The sequence below is a fragment of the Carassius gibelio genome, chromosome A9 (genome assembly GCF_023724105.1).
Source record: "Carassius gibelio isolate Cgi1373 ecotype wild population from Czech Republic chromosome A9, carGib1.2-hapl.c, whole genome shotgun sequence".
Classification (NCBI taxonomy): domain Eukaryota; kingdom Metazoa; phylum Chordata; class Actinopteri; order Cypriniformes; family Cyprinidae; genus Carassius; species Carassius gibelio.
Window position 1 is genome coordinate 2914837 of NC_068379.1, and position 21565 is coordinate 2936401.

Sequence of the window (21565 nt, forward strand, 5' to 3'; positions counted from 1 at the left end):
AATGGGATGCCTTGTTTTCCTAAAAAGGTGGTTGCTGCCACAATACGGTGAAGGTACTGACGCCTCTCTGAGATTTCTGCTGCACTAGCAGTTTTCAGCTGCTCAATTACATCCCCATGAGTTTTTGTGCTTTTAAAACTTTGCCAGCATGTCATGGTGGAAATGTGGAGGGCACTTCTTTCATGCTCCCGGAAGGATTCCAAAGCCCTCTTCCAATTTGAAAACCCAGAGCAACTGAGTGCATCTTTATTAGCGCGAATGTTTTGCCTTCCGTATAGGCGACATGAAAAACAAAATGTGCAGTTTCTGGTTATGGAGTACTCCAGCCATTTAAATTGCTCAAACCATGCCTTGTTAAATGCTCTTTGTTGAGCTCCAAACTGGCTGAGGGGGTACTGTGGGAGATGAACCTGCTTTGGGCCACTTTCCGGAGTCCCTAGATCACTAACTGCAGTTAATCCACCTGCTGTCCCTTGCTGTGCTGCCTGTCCTTCCTCTTCCCTAGCTGACTCATCTGTGTGACAAAATAGTCCCTCAAACACAGTCAAATCAGAAAACATTAGCTAGCGAATAGTGATGGGTGAATGAAGCATTATGAAGCTTTGGGTTTTTTTTTTCTAAGTGCCAAAAAAGAGTGGAAGCTTGGGTGGCTTCAAACTCGGCAAACATCTAGTGGCGTGTAAAACTTATAACAGCCCTTTTAGCCCAAAACGCCACCATAACTCGCTGATAATAATTTAAGTCTCATGTGTGCAATAAAAGTTCCAAAAACATGTGTCTTATTATTAAATATGTATACTTTTTGTTCAGAATTTCTGCATTAAATATAGATGATATTGTGTAATATGTTACAGTAAAATAATGATGCGCAGTCCAAAAAGCTTATTCATTTAATTAGCAATACTCTGCTGCTTTATTCATTATTACTTTTCACCATAACAATTCATTTAATTATGTAAATACTAATACATTTATTATATTATTACAGGCACATCTCAATAAATTTTAATATTGTGGAAAAGTTCATTGTGCTGCACCACCAGAACAAGAATGACAGATTAAATTCGCAGAAAACCTTTGCAGGTGTTTTGAGTTGATTAGCTGATTAGAAATCTTGTCAGATCAGAGATCTTGGATAAAAAAAATATTTGTTCTAAAATTCTAATACATTTTGAAATAGGTGTACTGGAGTTTTGATTTCCATGATTTATCATCAAGATTAAAACAATAAAAGGCTTGAAATATTTTACTTTTTTATGTAATGAATGTAGAATATATTAAAGCTTTACTTTTTAAATTAAAGTATGGGGGGAAAAAACTTTTCCACGATATTGATGCATCTGTACTAGAAATTGTAGTCATCAGGAGGAGGAAATATACTTTCTCATGTCTTTCTAATCTTCTTTATCGCTATATTTCTCAATTAGTATCTTCTTATCCCACTAATGTGCCGAGATTAGCTGTAAAACATGTCCTGAGATAGTTTCGGTTTTACGTGTTTCGGTTTTACGAGTGAACCCCGCCCCCGCCCCCCAAATTATCCGACAAATCATCCGACAAATCATCCACCCATCTCTATTAGCAACTAGGCTAATTTATCTTAATAACAACTAACGTTAACTCTCTAGATAGTCAGCAATACAGTCACGGATTCACAAACCTGTAACAATTGTCCGCGGTTCGTCTGACGCTGCTTCTGAATCTCTCTCTGGCCGGTGAGGTTTATTGTTACTGTTCCGTATAAAAAACTTTGTTATGTCCATAACTTCAGCCGGTTAGCCGGTGAAAAACAGTAGCCCGCCAGTAACAATAGTAGTAACTATAGTAACAATAGCCCGCCAGCCCCTGATGACAACGACGAAGAAGATTAATATTCTTCTTCGTTAGTTTTTATTGGCAGTTGGCAAACAAGCTGAGTGATGCGCGATGCATTACCGTCCGCCACCACGCACGGTATGTGCTTTTGTTTCATTTTTTGCCGCTCCAGTCAGAAAGACTGAGAGGAAATTAAACAAAGTTGAAATTATTTTTAAAAACCTAAAAGATTCGGGGCTTTTGACAAAACATTCGGGGCTTAAGCCCAATTAGCCACCACCCCCCCCCCCCCCCCGCTCCGCCCCTGGAGTTGAGTGGTACCCGGTGGGGTCTTCTGCTGTTGTAGCCCATCCGCCTCAAGGTTGTGCGTGTTGTGGCTTCACCAATGCTTTGCTGCATACCTCGGTTGTAACGAGTGGTTATTTCAGTCAAAGTTCTTCTATCAGCTTGAATCAGTCGGCCCATTCTCCTCTGACCTCTAGCATCAACAAGGCATTTTCGCCCACAGGACTGACGCATACTGGATGTTTTTCCCTTTACACACCATTCTTTGTAAACCCTAGAAATGGTTGTGAGTGAAAATCCCAGTAACTGAGCAGATTGTGAAATACTCAGACTGGCCCGTCTGACACCAACAACCATGCCACTCTCAAAATGGATTAAATCACCTTTCTTTCTCATTCTGACATTCAGTTTGGAGTTCAGGAGATTGTCTTGACCAGGACCACACTCCTGAAAGCATTGAAGCAACTGCCATGTGATTGGTTGATTAGATAATTGCATTAATGAGAAATCGAACAGGTGTTCCTAATATTCCTTTAGATGAGTGTATACTAATTGTCCGTGATCATCATTCACAAGAGGATAATTACATCAGAGCAGAAAAGCATTGTATATCTGTGATGACACATCTTAAAAAGCACATTGATTAAACAGTAAATATAATAGTGTTCTGTGTCTTTTCGCTTGAACCTTTTCCTTCAGAGACTCGAAACGGATCTGGCCTACTGGAAGGACCACTACCAGTCCAGTGACCGGGGTCTCCAGCGTCCCTCTCCCACGGGGCATCACTCATACAGGCACGGGCCAAATGTCAACTATGACTACTACTAAAACACCAAGAATATGTTTCCAAGACATAACCGCTCTGATTTACCACACAGTGATGTCAGCTTGCTTCTTCCAGCTGCAGCTTGTGCTTCCTCTTGAGAAAATCAAGAGAGAGAAATGGATTTATGAATAGAAATGTAGCAGAGGACAGTTATTAGGCAGAAGAACAGGGAAAGTGAGGTTAAAAATACAATACAGTAAATATTTTATTAAAATATCCTTTTCACATGACATTAATAATAGGTTCAAAGTTCTGTATGAAGTTTCACAAAGGTAACAACTGATTTTGCTCAAAATCATCACCAATATTAAAGCAGAATGAACATTTTCCAAAGCTTTTCTCTCCAAATTTCTTGACCGAGCTGGATGAGGTTTCCTGCTCCAGTCCAGACATTCAAGATCTTCAAATAATTTTCTGAATTTCCTACAGGTGTCCATTCAACAAACACACCTCTGGCTTTGACAATGATAAAAAATAAAAATAGATCACATCAATTAAACCGGCACAGAATGTCTAAGCTTGCTTCAAATAACAGACGGACAACCGACAAACAAAAGTGCAAGGCGAAGTCTATAAATCGGATATCTTTGAGGCACACTTGACTGAAAAACAAACTCTTTAGAGTCAGCTCTCAGCCTGAGCTCCATTTCAAAGCATTCGCAAAAACATCAGAAAAATCTTATTTTTCTAAAAGTTGGATCTGTTAAGTTTGGGATAGGAACTCGCGCTGTATAATGGCTGCTGAACGTCTACAGTCCTCCTGAGATCAACACAATTCATCAGTTGTGTCTGGCTCTTCCTTTCTTCATGCGTGCAGCCTTGGGTTTGGGTATGTACTGATTGTTGGCTTGATGCTCCAGCTCTCTGCTGAAGTACTGGATGGTTTTGTTTAAGCCTTCCTCCAGTGGCACCTGCAAACACATAACACGTCTTATTAGACAATGCATTATATCTGGATCAACCATAACGGAGACTTTCAAGCATGCATACAAGATTTTTTAACACATAAAATGGTCCTAATATTCATTATAACTCACCACAGGTTCCCAGCCCAGAAGCATTTTGGCCTTGCGGATGTCTGGCCGTCGTCTCTGTGGATCATCTTGTGCTTCTGGAAGGAACTGAATATGACTGCGGCTCACTGCGGAGACGATCAGCGGTGTGCTGTTATTTTAATCACAGATTCTTAAACCCCATTCGCAATTTTATAGAATATCTACTAACCAACTAGACTCTTAATAAGCTGCGCAAACTCCAGTATGGTGTGTTCCTCTGGATTTCCCTGAAGATGAGAGAAAAGAAGGGGAGAGAGATCAACAGGTTTAGGCTGGAGAGGAACCTGAACTGAATCAGATTGAAGGCCAAGCAATTCAGATGAAAGACAACGTGCCTGGTGGAAAGTGCTATCAGCTCAAATGTAATATAAAGGTTAAAAAATAGCTCAGAAAAATGGAAAGAACGTGGCAGGCAATAGACTGTGGTGGTTTTTAAATGTATAATATTTGTTCAGTCCACATTGCACAAATTTACTTGTTTCATCATGACAGACATTTTCATGTCAATCAAATGACTAAAAATTTAATTAATATTAATTACTACATGTGCTAATACATTTTAAGTTGTATGAATTATTAATGTATTATAGAACAAACAAACAATTATAAAAATATTACATTTGTAAATTAACAGTAGATTCTTAAAAGCTGTAGAAAAAATACAGTATTGTTCAAAATAATAGCAGTACAATGTGACTAACCAGAATAATCAAGGTTTTTAGTATATTTTTTATTGCTACGTGGCAAACAAGTTACCAGTAGGTTCAGTAGATTGTCAGAAAACAAACAAGACCCAGCATTCATGATATGCACGCTCTTAAGGCTGTGCAATTGGGCAATTAGTTGAAAGGGGTGTGTTCAAAAAAATAGCAGTATCTACCTTTGACTGTACAAACTCAAAACTATTTTGTACAAACATTTTTTTTTCTGGGATTTAGCAATCCTGTGAATCACTAAACTAATATTTAGTTGTATGACCACAGTTTTTTAAAACTGCTTGACATCTGTGTGGCATGGAGTCAACCAACTTGTGGCACCTCTCAGCTGTTATTCCACTCCATGATTCTTTAACAACATTCCACAATTCATTCACATTTCTTGGTTTTGCTTCAGAAACAGCATTTTTGATATCACCCCACAAGTTCTCAATTGGTTTAAGGTCTGGAGATTGGGCTGGCCACTCCATAACATTAATTTTGTTGGTTTGGAACCAAGACTTTGCCCGTTTACTAGTGTGTTTTGGGTCATTGTCTTGTTGAAACAACCATTTCAAGGGCATGTCCTCTTCAGCATAGGGCAACATGACCTCTTCAAGTATTTTAACATATGCAAACTGATCCATGATCCCTGGTATGCGATAAATAGGCCCAACACCATAGTAGGAGAAACATGCCCATATCATGATGCTTGCACCTCCATGCTTCACTGTCTTCACTGTGTACTGTGGCTTGAATTCAGAGTTTGGGGGTCGTCTCACAAACTGCCTGTGGCCCTTGGACCCAAAAAGAACAAAATGTTCCTCCATTTCTCTTTAGGCCAGTTGATGTGTTCTTTGGCAAATTGTAACCTCTTCTGCACATGCCTTTTTTTTAACAAAGGGACTTTGCGGGGGATTCTTGAAAATAGATTAGCTTCACACAGACGTCTTCTAACTGTCACAGTACTTACAGGTAACTCCAGACTGTCTTTGGTCATCCTGGAGGTGATCATTGGCTGAGCCTTTGCCATTCTGGTTATTCTTCTATCCATTTTGATGGTTGTCTTCCGTTTTCTTCCACGTCTCTCTGGTTTTGCTCTCCATTTTAAGGCATTGGAGATCATTTTAGCTGAACAGCCTATCATTTTTTGCACCTCTTTATAGGTTTTCCCCTCTCTAATCAACTTTTTAATCAAAGTACGCTGTTCTTCTGAACAATGTCTTGAACGACCCATTTTCCTCAGTTTTCAAATGCATGTTCAACAAGTGTTGGCTTCATCCTTAAATAGGGGCCACCTGATTCACACCTGTTTCTTCACAAAATTGATGACCTCAGTGATTGAATGCCACACTGCTATTTTTTTGAACACACCCCTTTCAACTAATTCAACTAATTGCCCGATTGCACAGCCTTAAGAGCGTGCATATCATGAATGCTGGGTCTCATTTGTTTTCTGAGAATCTACTGAACCTACTGGTAACTTGTTTGCCACGTAGCAATAAAAAAATATACAAAAAACCTTGATTATTCTGGTTAGTCACATTGTACTGCTATTATTTTGAACAATACTGTAGGTTTCTGTAATAATTGTCATTTTATGTACTGTTTAAATTATTATTTTTTAAAGCTAAACTTTTCTTGACAACTAGCAGAAAAAATAAATATATATATTTCAGTTTATAATTTACTTTTTTGTTGTTCTATGGTTTTAGTTGTTACTATTGACTTTAAAAGGATTGGTAACTAACCATTCAACATTAAAGCACAACTGAAAGGCGGAGCTACATTGCTAATTATTGGACTGTTTCTATCTACCATTTAGTAACAATTACTGAATACATGAGAGAGAGAGAGAGAGAGAGAGAGAGAGAGAGAGAGAGAGAGAGAGAGAGAGAGAGAAAGAGAGAGACTCACTGTGTGAATAGCCCTGAAGGCAAAATTAATTCAGGAAAAATGCTAAACTCACCAGGTTAACTGGACTACTGATGTTACTATTCATCAGGGACACCAGGCCGTTCACCAGATCACTGGGAAGGAAGAAAAAGAAACACCTAAACCAAAGTATGTGGCGTCATGAAAGCACAGTGAAAGAATGATGCAGATGTGATGCCTCCAATGGAAATACAATGAAAAAGACTATTTAAACTCATTAATTGAATAGAGGCCTTTGGCAGTTTGTAAATCCTGTAATATGATTGAGTCACAGTTCATTTGCCCTTCAGGGTGTTTCATACACATATTTGTGAATTCCTTCATAGAAAGAGTGTGTGTGTGTGTGTGTGTGTGGGCATGAACACAGTGGGGCAGCTGAGTCAAACCTTCAGCTTCAACATCAGCTTTTCAATTCAGTGTAAGACTTCCAGCACACATCCAATCCATTCAGTCTCAGAGAGGTGACCGCACCATGATGCTAAGACCATTAACAACAGTCTTTCAGTAACACCTCAGGTGTTGTCATCTACACCTCCACAAGGACAAAGGAACCAGACGAACACTGCTAGTTCAAGTTGAATTACGATACTTAAGACCTTTTAATTTGATATGCCGAGGCTTGATTGGACGCAATGCAGATTGTGAGTAACGAATGGTTAAGGCTCTCAAGATCAGTTCAGCTCTGAGAGTCCCAGCAGCCTACAGCGAGAGGAAGCTTGAGAGAAGTGTGCAATATCCCTCAAGTTCAGTTATCTGCCTCCACTAACTTCTCTAATAACTGTCCAATACACATGAGAAATGATAACGCATTTATTCGATCGATTGGTTTCTTTGGACTTTCTTTTCACATTTCCGGGAATCTCACAATCAAAAAGCCAATTGCTGGGTAAACGTCATGGTGAACAAAAGTTACAACTAACATCATTTTTTAGTTTTGCGTAAAAGATTTGCGTTCACTCCCTCAGCCTATTTATTAGAAACAATCAAGTGTTAACAAGATAATGAAAACAAAAATGTACATTATATCTGTCAAAAATGTAAATATAAAAACTTTTTTTTTTTTTTTTTGAAAAGGATACATTTTTGCACAAATGGACCCTTGTAGCCCCAACCACCGTGCAATCTCATTGGCCCAAAATGTCACTCGATGTTACTGCATTTCTAAACACACTTCAAAACTCTCTTGATTAGCCATTATTTTGTCAAGTGGAGCAGTTTTGCTGCTTGACACAGTAATAGCTCAGTGTGAAAAAAACGCTTGTTGTTGGAAGAATTGCTAGTTGCTTTGTGCCGGTTCGAAACCTATGGATTTATTAAATAGAGCAGATGTATTGTGCAAGGCAGTTATTAATCATTATTATATTTGACAGTGCAATGTGAATAACATTATGTTTAGGTAAAACTGGCAAGGGTTTTGTGCCCCATAACAAATATTCTCATAGCAGGCCTTTTCTCGACAGTCTCGCCTAAAGCATGGGCTGTCAGAAAATGAATGAAGTTATAAAGAGGACTGACAGACTCAAACACACCAAGACAAATCTCACTATTACTCATACTCAAGCCCTCTTTGTGTGGATCACATCCCACCCGTTTGTCCTTCACACATGAATTAGACCTCACACTGTGATCTCAATAGTCTCAGTGATCGGAGTTAAAATTTCTGATTGGCAAACGACAAAACGGTTAAAACAAATCTCACAGTTTTACATTACATGAGGGGCTTGAGCAGCACTGTCTGAAATTAATAATTCTCCTGTCCGCATCCAATTTGAACAAACAGACTGTCATTTACAGTATTGTTCAAAATAATAGCAGTACAATGTGACTAACCAGAATAATCAAGGTTTTTCGTATATTTTTTTATTGCTACGTGGCAAACAAGTTACCAGTAGGTTCAGTAGATTCTCAGAAAACAAATGAGACCCAGCATTCATGATATGCACGCTCTTAAGGCTGTGCAATTGGCCAATTAGTTGAATTAGTTGAAAGGGGTGTGTTCAAAAAAATAGCAGTGTGGCATTCAATCACTGAGGTCATCAATTTTGTGAAGAAACAGGTGTGAATCAGGTGGCCCCTATTTAAGGATGAAGCCAACACTTGTTGAACATGCATTTGAAAGCTGAGGAAAATGGGTCGTTCAAGACATTGTTCAGAAGAACAGCGTACTTTGATTAAAAAGTTGATTAGAGAGGGGAAAACCTATAAAGAGGTGCAAAAAATGATAGGCTGTTCAGCTAAAATGATCTCCAATGCCTTAAAATGGAGAGCAAAACCAGAGAGACGTGGAAGAAAACGGAAGACAACCATCAAAATGGATAGAAGAATAACCAGAATGGCAAAGGCTCAGCCAATGATCACCTCCAGGATGATCAAAGACAGTCTGGAGTTACCTGTAAGTACTGTGACAGTTAGAAGACGTCTGTGTGAAGCTAATCTATTTTCAAGAATCCCCCGCAAAGTCCCTCTGTTAAAAAAAAGGCATGTGCAGAAGAGGTTACAATTTGCCAAAGAACACATCAACTGGCCTAAAGAGAAATGGAGGAACATTTTGTGGACTGATGAGAGTAAAATTGTTCTTTTTGGGTCCAAGGGCCACAGGCAGTTTGTGAGACGACCCCCAAACTCTGAATTCAAGCCACAGTACACAGTGAAGACAGTGAAGCATGGAGGTGCAAGCATCATGATATGGGCATGTTTCTCCTACTATGGTGTTGGGCCTATTTATCGCATACCAGGGATCATGGATCAGTTTGCATTTGTTAAAATACTTGAAGAGGTCATGTTGCCCTATGCTGAAGAGGACATGCCCTTGAAATGGTTGTTTCAACAAGACAATGACCCAAAACACACTAGTAAACGGGCAAAGTCTTGGTTCCAAACCAACAAAATTAATGTTATGGAGTGGCCAGCCCAATCTCCAGACCTTAATCCAATTGAGAACTTGTGGGGTGATATCAAAAATGCTGTTTCTGAAGCAAAACCAAGAAATGTGAATGAATTGTGGAATGTTGTTAAAGAATCATGGAGTGGAATAACAGCTGAGAGGTGCCACAAGTTGGTTGACTCCATGCCACACAGATGTCAAGCAGTTTTAAAAAACTGTGGTCATACAACTAAATATTAGTTTAGTGATTCACAGGATTGCTAAATCCCAGAAAAAAAATGTTTGTACAAAATAGTTTTGAGTTTGTACAGTCAAAGGTAGACACTGCTATTTTTTTGAACACACCCCTTTCAACTTATTGCCCAATTGCACAGCCTTAAGAGCGTGCATATCATGAATGCTGGGTCTTGTTTGTTTTCTGAGAATCTACTGAACCTACTGGTAACTTGTTTGCCATGTAGCAATAAAAAATATACTAAAAACCTTGATTATTCTGGATAGTCACATTGTACTGCTATTATTTTGAACAATACTGTATAAGCATTCGTATGCAGACTACAATTTCACACTTCACAAGATCTAACAGCTGGATCTGCTGTGCGAGGTTCATGAAAAAAATTAAATGTAAGTCTTGTTGAAATGATATAGATGTCTGTTTGCTGAATGCCTACGGTATGTGGAAAAGTGTTAGAGGACTACAACACTTTATCATTTAGTTTTCTTCTGTTTAACTAAGTTTGTAATGGAAACAGAGGATAAGATCTGTTTAAACATCTGCGCTCAGGTGCTGGAGCTCTCAGAGCTGTCAAAATAAAAGACACGGCACTGTTAAAATAATGTCCGATTCGAACACCTACTGGCCAAAGCTGATCCTGATAAATACAAAAAAACAAAACAAACAAAAACAGGTTTGGAATAATATCAGTGGGAGTAATCAAGGACATAATCTTCATATTTGGGATGAACTATTCCTTTGAGTTTTTTTGCTAAACACTAACCACAAGAGGTGCTTTTGAGCTGTCGATATAGCTGGAAAGAAGGATGTGAATTGGTCTCTTTCCCTTTAATAAAACTATGAGATCAATTATATGGGTCTATCTTCTCTTCACAGAGTTTACACTGCTTATTTGAGATAACTCTCCAGCAGTTTTGTATCTTCAGGATGAATCAAACCATGCAGCGAAGCTATTTCTCCTCGAGCGGTGTGGGCTCTGACTCTGGCAGGGGTGTCAGAGCCTGTGAAAAGCCAAGTTTTCAAACTATCCCCATGTTTATGAGTTCAGGAGTGGCCAAATCAACAGTTTGGTTCCTTCCGAGACAAAAGGATCACACTGGTGAGCTCAGCAATATAAAAAGGCCTGGACTTTCACGCAAGGCAACTGTGGTGGATGACTGGAGGATTCTTTTTGATAAAATCATAACATCATGCAGAAACGAAGAAATTATTATTTTTTTCTATTAAGATGTTTATTTTGTTAAGGAAAAATGACTGGAAAGGGTAAAGAATAAAAAAAAAAAAAAAAACCCGATTGAGCAGGTATTTTTCTTGCTGAAGACAAAGCTAAAGGCAGAAAGCCCCAGAAACAAACATCAACTGAAGTCAGCTGCAGTAAAGGACAGGTAAAGCATCAGAAAGAAGAAAGCCCAGTCTTTGGTGATGTCCATGGATTTCAGACTTCAGGCAGTCATTACATGCTACGCATTCTCAACAAAATATCAAAATTAGTATTTCATTTATTGCTTTATTTATTCATCTGTCTAATTACATGAATACCCCTGAAAATAGGGTGACTGTCTATAAAAATCCATTTTGTTATATTTTCGTACAACCCCCTTGAATTAAGGCTGAAAGCCTGCACTTCAATTTCATCTTGACTGTTTAATTTTAATACTATTCTGCACAGAACGTGCTTCTTGTATATCATGCTTTTAGCAAATGATAATATCATGCATCTGAAGCTGTAATTAAATATTGAGCAAGAGAGTGGATTATGTTTACGGTTTTAAATGCCGTTTACTCATATATGAGAAAAATCCAAGAGGACACGTTACTTTTCATTCGGCTAATCAACTCTGAAACACCACTGAATGCACTGCACATATGTTCTTCATTTCTGGTTGATATAATCCTTAGGTGTGTAAATATATAATTTCCTTTTCATTCTTTTTTCTTTCCTTTTTATTTAAATTGATTAAATTGCCTTATGAGAGTGTAGGCAATTGCCCAGTGAAAATTACCTCAAAGCACAACCTAATGTCCATCCTAGTCTACTACTGTTAACTGTAACTGTACTGGGTGGGGTTAAAATAATGACATGGCAAGTCTAAGCCACACCATAATGCTCGGACAGTTCCATGTGCGATTTCACCATGAAGCCTACAGTTGCTATTTCGTGGTCTAAAACATAAAAGAAAGCCATTATAACACTTGCATGAAAAGTGTAGAAAACACTGAACACTGAGGCACAGCTGTGCTGCAGCAAGCATTACAAAAGAGAAATGAACTTCAAAGTTGATCCAGGTAAATGTGTGCTAATGTGTTCCTATATCTTCTCTGGAGCACAAATCACTAAATCTGCCCGATCAAACCAATGCAACAATCTTTAACAGAGCAGATACAATACCTTCTGCAGTCAATCCCATGTTTCATGTTACACAGTTCTAATTAAGTGAACGCTGCTTTTACAGGAGATGTTTGTTCTACCAAGATAGTGAGACTTCAAATAACCAGCGATGGCTCTGATATCACACCCCGCCTGAGTGATGAGTCTTCTAAGCATGGAGCCAAGGAGCCATATACCTCTAGATGAAATATTTGAATTATGGCTTGTATGGCCCTTCATATATACTGTATATATATATGTATTACAAAAATACATATTTTTTTTTGTAAATACATATATTACATATTTATACATATAATTTGTAATACATAGATTACAAAACCACTGGCTCTGCACCCATTTACCTAAATTCGTTACTTCAGACTTATGTGCCTCTAGAAGCTTGCGTTCTGCAAGTGAACGTCGCTTGATTGTTCATCCCAAAGAAGCACAAAGTCACTTTTACAGACTTTTAAATTAAATGTTCGCTTCTGGTGGAATGAACTCCCCAACTCAATCCGAGCAGCTGAGTCCTTAGCCATCTTCAAGAATCGGCTTAAAACACATCTCTTCCATCTTTATTTGACCCTCTAACTTTTTTTTTTTTTTTAATCTAACTACCTTTCTAATCTTTTTGTATTCTATTTTCTTTCATTTATTATGCAATTGTATATGTATGTGTGTGTGTGTGTGTAAAGACCTCTAACACTAGCTTGCTCTATTCTTTTTTTATTCTATCTGTTTTCTTTATATTATATTATTTAAAATCCCATGCTACGTGTACTGTGTTAACCTAAGTGAGACTTGTTATAGCACTTATATATCATTGCTCTTTTTGTTGTTTTTGATTGCTTCCACGGTCTTCATCTGCAAGTCGATTTGGATAAAAGTGTCTGCTAAAAACTAAATGTAAATAAATGTAAATATATAGTGAAAGGAGAATGTACAGCATGTGTGTGAGAGTGCCAGAATGAATTATGGATTGTATGGGACGCTTATAATACGTCTATCTGGCAACAGGACTGAGGCCAAGTAACCTTTTCACGATGATAATATTTATTTATTTAGAGCTGGGGGGTGAAAACTTTTGAAAACGATGAAGATGGCCAAATTTGTCTTATTTTGTTGAAATATAATTTTTTTCCATTTAGTTCTGCCCTTCATAAGCAACAGAAGATACTTGTATGTTTCCCGGTACACAAATTAAGTACAATTTACCTTGATCTTCAAATTCCAAAAGTTTTCACCCCCAGCTCTTAATGCATCTTGTTTCCTTCTGGAGCATCAGTGAATGTTTGAATCTTTTTAAATAGTTGTGTTTGAGTCCCTCAAATGTCCTCAGTGTGAAAAGGTGCACCTCAAAATCATAAAGTCACTGCTGGAAAGGGTTCAAATATGTAAAGATGTTGGAAAACTGAAGAATCTGCAGGAGCTTAAAGATGTTTCTGAAGAACGCTGCTCAGTTTAACTGTTCAGAACAAACAAGGGACTCATGCACAACCATCACAAAACAGAAAGACAGTCGAGGATGATCAGGTAACAGAACACAGTACTAAGAACCAAGGGTTCCCAAACTTTTGAGTGGGGTTATTTTAATAATTTCAGCAATTTTTTTGTCTTGTGGACTAAATTTTAATATCTTTTATGTACAATATCCTATTCAGGACAGTACTAAATAAAAAATAACATGCATTTAGTATGATCTCTCTTATTATTTGAAAATTACTCATATTTTCACAGATTCTGCAAGGGGTGCCCAAACTTTTGAGCCCCACTGTATGTATGTGTAGGGAGAATGTATGTGTGTGAAAGCAAGAATATATGCATGTGAAAGGAGAATGAAAGTGTGTGAGAGTACCAGAATGAATTAAGTCTTGTATGGCCCCTCATAGCCCCATATATATATATTTGTAAAATGGCACAGCTTCTTAAATCTTAGCTTTTTGATCAGTCAGTCAAGCATTATATTATGGTATTAAGCACTATTTAATGAGACAACTTTAGTGATTTGAACTAAAACTTGATAACCATGTATGAATGCATATTTGTCATTTTAACTGAACTTAAGACCGGTGGTGGTGCTTAAGATATTTTTGGTCATTGAGGGTTTCTGTAAAAAAATAAAAAAAATAAAATCATAATTATTATTAAAAGATACTACTACTACTACTACTAATTCAACTAGCATTCTAACAATATACAATGCACTACAGATTGATGAGCTGCTGTGTTCATGAATATTAATCACATTGTCTGCGTTCGGTTGAATTGATTTGCTGAAATCAAAACAGGGATTCTAACAGATGAGCACCAGCCAATGAAATTGCCATTTGCGCATTAGCTCCGCCCACTAACGGCAAAACCGGCATATCTTCTGCGTGTTCGAAAAAGTTGAATAATATAATATTTCACCTGATTTGGTCAGTTTTGGAACAGGGTTGGCTTACCAACAGTATGTTTAGATTCAAAGACAGGTCCCTTCAAACATTTATTTTAAATTTGAGAAGCCATTTATCCTATGAAAATAAAAAAAATATATATTATCAATATTATGTAAAAATCCAGAACATATTTAAAGCCTGTTAACTCTGTCCCTTCCACTGACTGGATTTTCCATCATTTATGACAACGCATTAGAGTACTATTAGCTGCATAAACCAGACAGTCTTTATTAAGCAAAATGAAACAGTAATGAGAAATTCTGTATATTTAGCGTATATGTTTATGTAACACATATATACATTTGTAAGGATATACGTATATCCATATCCACCAGTCATTTGCATTTTCCCTCTTATAGTTTCATAGAAATCACATTGGCATGAGTCCAAAGACCATTAATAAATGTTAAATTTGCTTCCTCCAAAGCAACACCATATTATCCGTCTGTACACAACTTCTCTCCAGCCTTTTAAATAAAAAAACAGTGTTCAGCCTTTGAAATACTTTCAATGCAATTACCAGAAGGCATTAGTAATCCCATCAAAAGCAGACCTCCGTCCTTGAAAACACCATGGAGCAATCTGTTAGGAAGGTCTGTTTTTCCCTGAGGTTTATTTCATTAAGACAAAAGCTGGGACTGTACTGATCAGACTCATTTTAATAATTTTGTTTGTGCATGTTTTATTTGTGCTGTTATTTTGACATTACAGAGACTGTATGGGGTTTTTCTCTACTCTTATCATTCACATGCACAATAACATTAGAAGCAACAATAGACGAAACTAGAGGTGACATGAAAATGGAAGGAAATGGAAAAAAGAAAGGGACAAATGAATGTGTTGTATACTTTTTTCTTCAAGTTCATGGTAGTTGTACATTTTTTATAGTGCTTGTCATCCTACTTTTGCATTGGAACAAAACAAATGAACACCTCATACATCTATTGCAGTTTTCTTTATCAGTGCTTACCTCACATACTGGAAAGCTCTTGTCTGAGAACCTGAACCATAAACCTGAAAAAAGTGCAGGAGAAACAAATAGAAATCACAATCAGTCATCAGTGCACATGCAAGAGAAGGAGCTTCTACAAGGTGACTGTGGAACAGTCAATAAGTATGAGAAATCTTCAAGTCAGAGTTCACATTTCTGTATTAATTTTTTTTCTTTTTCTGAAGGTAGAAATGGGAAACATAGCACATCTGGGTTCAACTGGATAGACTAATAAATACATTAAAGCCCAGTACAAACGACATGATTTTAAATGTCGGCAGATTGCTGTGCTGGTCAGACTGCATGAATAGCTGTCTTGAAATCGTTGTGTGTCATCGTCACTATGTGACACTATGTAAATGATCCACAACATGTGATGACACACTACATGAGCTGACAACAACTGTCACCCAGTGACTCTATCTGGTACCCCTACCACGTTCTGTCATTAAAAAAAAAAACCTTATGTGAGAAGTGAAAATGGGAATTGACACATGAAAAGGTTGTTTATTTGAAAATGGATGGTTAGGAAGAAAGTGCCACGAGCTATTTGGCATAACAGGCAACAATGACACTTAAATCATCAGTGCATCACTGCGCCACTGAAAAGGCTCCCTGACATCCAGCTGAAGTTCAAAAGCATCATTTTTGCATTTGAATGCAAATTTTTATTTTAAATTCGACTAATATTCTTTCTTTTTTTTTCTTCAAATCTACTGATCACAAGCATCACACGGCACTCAATTCAGCATTTGTTTGTGTTTGCTGTCTGCTTGTCACTCATAACTAGGGTTGGGTGTCGTTTGAATTTGATCAATTCCGATTCCACATCTGCGTATCGATTCCCAGTTTAGAGTCCAATGTGGTTAAAGAGAGAAAAAAAGAAAAATATATTTAAACATTTAGATAGTTAGACATGTATTCTGTCTCTTTTTGCAAAGCATGTATTTGCAACTGAATACCATGAACAAAAATAACCGGCAACATAAAATCTGGACTTGATTAAGACCTGTTTGTTTGCAAAATAGAGCTGCACAATTCTGGATGAATTGAGAATTTTTTATTTATAAATGACATGCGATTTGTTTTTTAACAAAATATCAATGACTCACTTAATATTTACTTGTTTCATTATTGGATGAATCAGTGTTTTTGAATGAATCTCTCAAATGAATGATTCAAAGACCAATAGATTTTTTAACAGATCATTTTTGCCACCTACTGGTGTAACAAATGAAAGCAATGAATCTTTATTTGAAATGTCAAACTACTTTCAAAAGATGATTTACTCTATTTTAATTGCTGCCTAACACATCAGTGTTTATATCCAAACTATAAACTTTTATCCCAGTACTGATGAACAGAAAGTTGATCACACTGTTGTGATCGCACACGTCAAAGGTTTAACAGCTGAACTGTTGTCATTTAGGAAAGATCACGTTGGTGTTTGAATCGTGTTTGCGATCTTTAACGATCTGTTTAATTAAAGCGCTGTCACGTTGGTGATAACACCTCTCTTGCTTATCACAAATATTATAGCTAGCTGTTACTTACTAATCGCAAATGTTGCCAAACACAGGAGCACTTAGAATAGTGAGTCTGGTCCTCACAGATGGAAAATCAAAAGATGTGCACATAGTAATCGATGGGCGGAAATTTTAATTTGACAAAATTCTGGAATTGGAATCGATTTTCGATACCCAACCCAATGCAAAAAGTGAGAAAATATTATTTAATTGTATTTAAAATGCCAGAATTAAATTAACCATTAAAAAAAATAAAATAAATGTAATTTCCACGAGTTGAACAAAGGAGCAACACTCAAGCTTCATTAATAAAACAACATGACGTTTCGGCCCCACAACGCCTTCATTCATGTAATTTCCATGAACATCTTTTTTATCGTAAAATAATTCGCGATTTGAGATGACAGTTCTTAAAATAACTTAAATGTAATAAATGTGTTTTTTTTTATGCACGTTTAATTTCACAAGTCATAAATTGAAGTTATACCCATTTGTAACTCTGTTCGAGTCTGAAATGAGTCAAAGGAATAACTGAGAGTTAGGTGGTTTGATTAACATTGCATTTGGTTCATTATTTTAGCGAGATGAATGGGTCTTACCGTCAGCGGCTCTCCTTGTAAAGCCTGCAGAATGAAATTACTGACCACTCGCCCGTCATTCATGTGCATGCGAGACCCGAAGGTGTTGAAGATCCGAGCTACTCTCACCTCCACACCTTCCTGTGAGACACAGAATCATGCAAACCCTATGAACACCATGAGCTCAGCAGCAAGTGTTAATTAATCCACAAACTGTGATTATTCTGGATTGTATGCAGTTGTAGCTCAAAATGTATTACTAGAGTTTCACTGATTCTTTGTATTGACAATCCTGCACTGATACATGAGCTCCTTGTAATCAGGTTATCCCATAGTACAGATGTCCAAAAGAAAATGATCTGTGTATCCGACTCAGAATATTTCATTTGCGTAGTCAATGTGAGGTGCAATGTTAAATACAGTGTTAATTTCATTAACGAAGAAAACAACGGAAAATATTTGTTAACGCAAAACTTTTCTGTGACTAAGACGAGACGTTGACGGCCTAAAAATAATATCTGATGACATTTATAAAATTAAGATAACAAGGTGTGCTGTCTGCGCTGATCTTCATTTACAAACTTAACATTAAAATGAAGTGTAACTCCGTGAACACTCAACGAAGAGACATGAGAGCTATATCTATAGAAAGCTTGACATGTCTACTTTTAAACTAAACAAGTGCTGCCGAAAACAGATATTCTGTGATAAAGTAATACCTTATTGAACCAGTGTTAATTTTGGCAGGCATTTTTTATTTAGTCTGGGTCTTGAGACGAAAATGCTTAGGTCTTAGTCACATTTTAGTAATTTGAGTCTTTCATAGTTTTAGTCGACGAAAAGTCATTGCATTTTTGTCAACTTTTAGCCACTACTTTTTTTAAATCTGAAAACTACATATAAAATAGCTACATAATAACTACAGTTTGGTTAAAACTATTGATTAAAAGTAGCGACTAAAAGTTGATGAAAAGTCATTGCATTTTTGTTGACTAAAACCATGAAAGACTCAAATTACTAAAATGTGACTAAGACTTAAGCATTTTTGTCTCAAGACCAAGACTCCTGCCAAAATTAACACTGGTTAAATAAGGTATTAAAAAAAACCATAGAGCATTTCAAAATATTATTTGGAAACTGGTATGGATTCATATTCTTCAATAGTCAAGTCAAGTCAAGTGAAATCTTCATGGTTACTAAACAGATGGAATAGTATTCTGAGTTAGGATGTTTCTTTGCTTTACAATGATGGGCTGTATTCTTATATAGTTATACTTATATAGAGGGTGAATAAATTATGACAGAACGTCCAATTTCGGGATGAACTAGGCCTATACCTTTCATTTCTGCTAACATTAATAATTAAAGTAATGATATAGCATCAATCTGTCATGATCATTTAATGGCATCTCTGGGGTGGCTGAGTGTGTCATGGAGCGTCTCTAGGTCGAAAAAGGTTGACAACTTCTACTCAAACACACTCTACCATCTTGAAGTAACACATCACTTAGTATTCTCCGCAATGCCCCAAGCTTGCCAAACTAAGCAATCTCAATTCAAACAGGGTGTAAAGGCCAGAAGACATGGTCACATCAGTAAAATAAGAAGAAAATAATAATCGAAAGAAAGATCACAGGGAAGAAGCAAAGCAAAGAAGTCAATAATTTAAACTGTTTATTTCTGTTCAAATAGCATCCCTATTCAATGGAACAGCAAAAATAATGACGTTTCAAAACATGTTTCCAAAAGACCCCTATGGACCTGTCTGCATCACATAATTCAGGGAATTTAAAATATGAATGGCTTACTTATGATCTCTGCATAATAAAATGGGACCGGACAAAATATTTTAAAATCTACATCTTACCACTATTCCTTTAAGCAGTGCACAAACTATTAAGTCCAATTACACGCACTGTAAGCGCGTAGAATAATGCAAGTAGACTTTTTCTTAATTGTGGCATCAGTAATTGTATTAGGATCAATTGCGCAGCCCTAATGTAATTAGAAATCTGTTAAGTGACCAATAGGGCTGGGATAAACGATTATTTTTTAAACGGTTAATCTAGCGATTATTTTTTTGATGCATCGATTAATCTAACGATTAATTTTTCCAGACCGATTCGATTTCGATTATCTTCCCATTAAATGACTACTAACAATTGATACATGTTGATTACATGTTTGAATGAAAAAAACATGAATTCCTTAACATTGCAATATATGTTTATTGCTCTTAAAATTATAAAATAAAAGACTGACTAAGAATGCATTTCTTTGCACTTGTATAGAGATCGCATTCAATAAAACCTTGAAGCCTTGAAAACACATAGCTTACTGAAACAAGCTTACTGAACACATAGGGCCTAGCTTACTGAAAAACAGTTCTTCTTTCAGATGAAAATAACAACAACTGATGTCTAGCATTCAATAAAAAAGGTCACCTAAAATACTTGTTTAGAGCAACTGAAAGCATACAGTAACCAATGTAAACTTGAGGGCTTTAAGCTAATACAGAGAGTGCCTTTCCAAAAAAAAAAAAATCTCCAAATGCTCCACGTGAAACTTTGGCGTTCCGCTCTTTTTCTATCGTGTCTAATGATTTTGGTTAATATGCACGAGGGAGAGAGAGAGAGAGACAGAGCAAGACAGCGCTCGTGTAGTTTGATGACTGTGAGTGCACGAGCACGTGTGAATGATTTTGATCAATGATTTTGATTAATACACAGCAGCCAAAAAAAAGATCAATTCCGGAAAACTCCTGGATTGGTTATATAACGTTGGACAGAATGTTGATCCGGCCATCATGTGTATTCAGCGCACATAAGGTAAACATTTTGCAAACGTTTTTTAGAGAAATAAAAACAGGTCGACGAATCGATGCGCATATTTTGCGTCGACATATTTTTTGCGTCGCCGTCATCGATGACCTCGACGCGTTGTCCCAGCCCTAGTGACCAAGCCTCCAAAATTCACTATTCTTATTTTTCCTCAGACTGTGTGAGGGTTAGTAACTGAACTAACAAAGACTGGTCTTGAAACAACATAAAAGAGATACTGGAATTTTAACAAGAATAGTTGGGTTTTTGGGTCCAGCAGCTCTATAATGAACTATGTGGACATGAATAAAAACATGAAAACTCATGAATAGCATTATAAATGAAGGATGGGCAGCAAAAATGCCAGACTACACGTAACAATGGCAAAACAAGGACGGCCTATTTAAGTGGCCTTTTTAGCAAGGAAAGGCACTCGCCTGATTGCAAGGCTATCATGTGATTACAGAACATGTGTGTGAGCAAGACACATTTCAGTTGCGATCAAATTTCTGATGACGATAAAAATGCATAAAACTTACAAAAAAAAGATAAAATAAAATAAATAAAATCAGTGGGCTGTGCTGAGTACACAAACCAAGTTGCGACTCAAGTCATTTACTGATTTCAGGCCCAGTTTTTGCACCCTTCTTAAATTTTTGTCAATACCAACTCAAGTTAAAGATGTGGTGTGGTGATTAAATTAATATGTGGCGAAGTTAATCACATTTCGACCAAAATTACACCTTCAAAATAGCCTGGAAGAAAACTGTAAGGAATAGTTTGCAGCATGAGAGCAAAGCTGTCTTCAGGGAAAGAGGCTTCACATCAGTGCTTTCCATTAGTTTGAATGAGGACTGAGAGATCATTTCCAGAGCAATGACAGGTCTCAACAATACCGGAAAGCTGCAATTCAGGCTCCTGGTGACTGAGGTGACAGCAGAAACACAGACATGAATTACAGCCACAGCCAGAGAAAGAGCCATAAGGCCAAACAGACGAAGGAAGCTCGTAAGGGAAGTGCTGGTGATGTAAGGGATGGAGAGACGGCACAAGGGATTGCAGTGGACTAATTAAGTCATTTGGAAGAAAGGCACATCACAACACATGGAGGT

The 21565-nt window shown here is 37.1% G+C and overlaps 1 protein-coding gene across 1 annotated transcript in view; it reads right to left on the reverse strand.

Moving 5' to 3' along the window:
* Positions 1-3113: 3113 nt before the first annotated feature.
* LOC128019430 (UDP-glucuronic acid decarboxylase 1-like) overlaps positions 3114-21565 on the reverse strand; it is a 58747-nt gene continuing 40295 nt past the window's right edge. Inside the window, exons 10-15 of the mRNA XM_052605415.1 lie at positions 17656-17775; positions 15510-15553; positions 6646-6706; positions 4151-4208; positions 3964-4067; positions 3114-3837 (exon numbers count right to left, since the gene is read on the reverse strand). Coding sequence (XP_052461375.1) covers positions 3706-3837; positions 3964-4067; positions 4151-4208; positions 6646-6706; positions 15510-15553; positions 17656-17775 — 519 coding nt within the window. The 3' untranslated portion in view covers positions 3114-3705. The remainder of the gene's footprint in view (positions 3838-3963; positions 4068-4150; positions 4209-6645; positions 6707-15509; positions 15554-17655; positions 17776-21565) is intronic.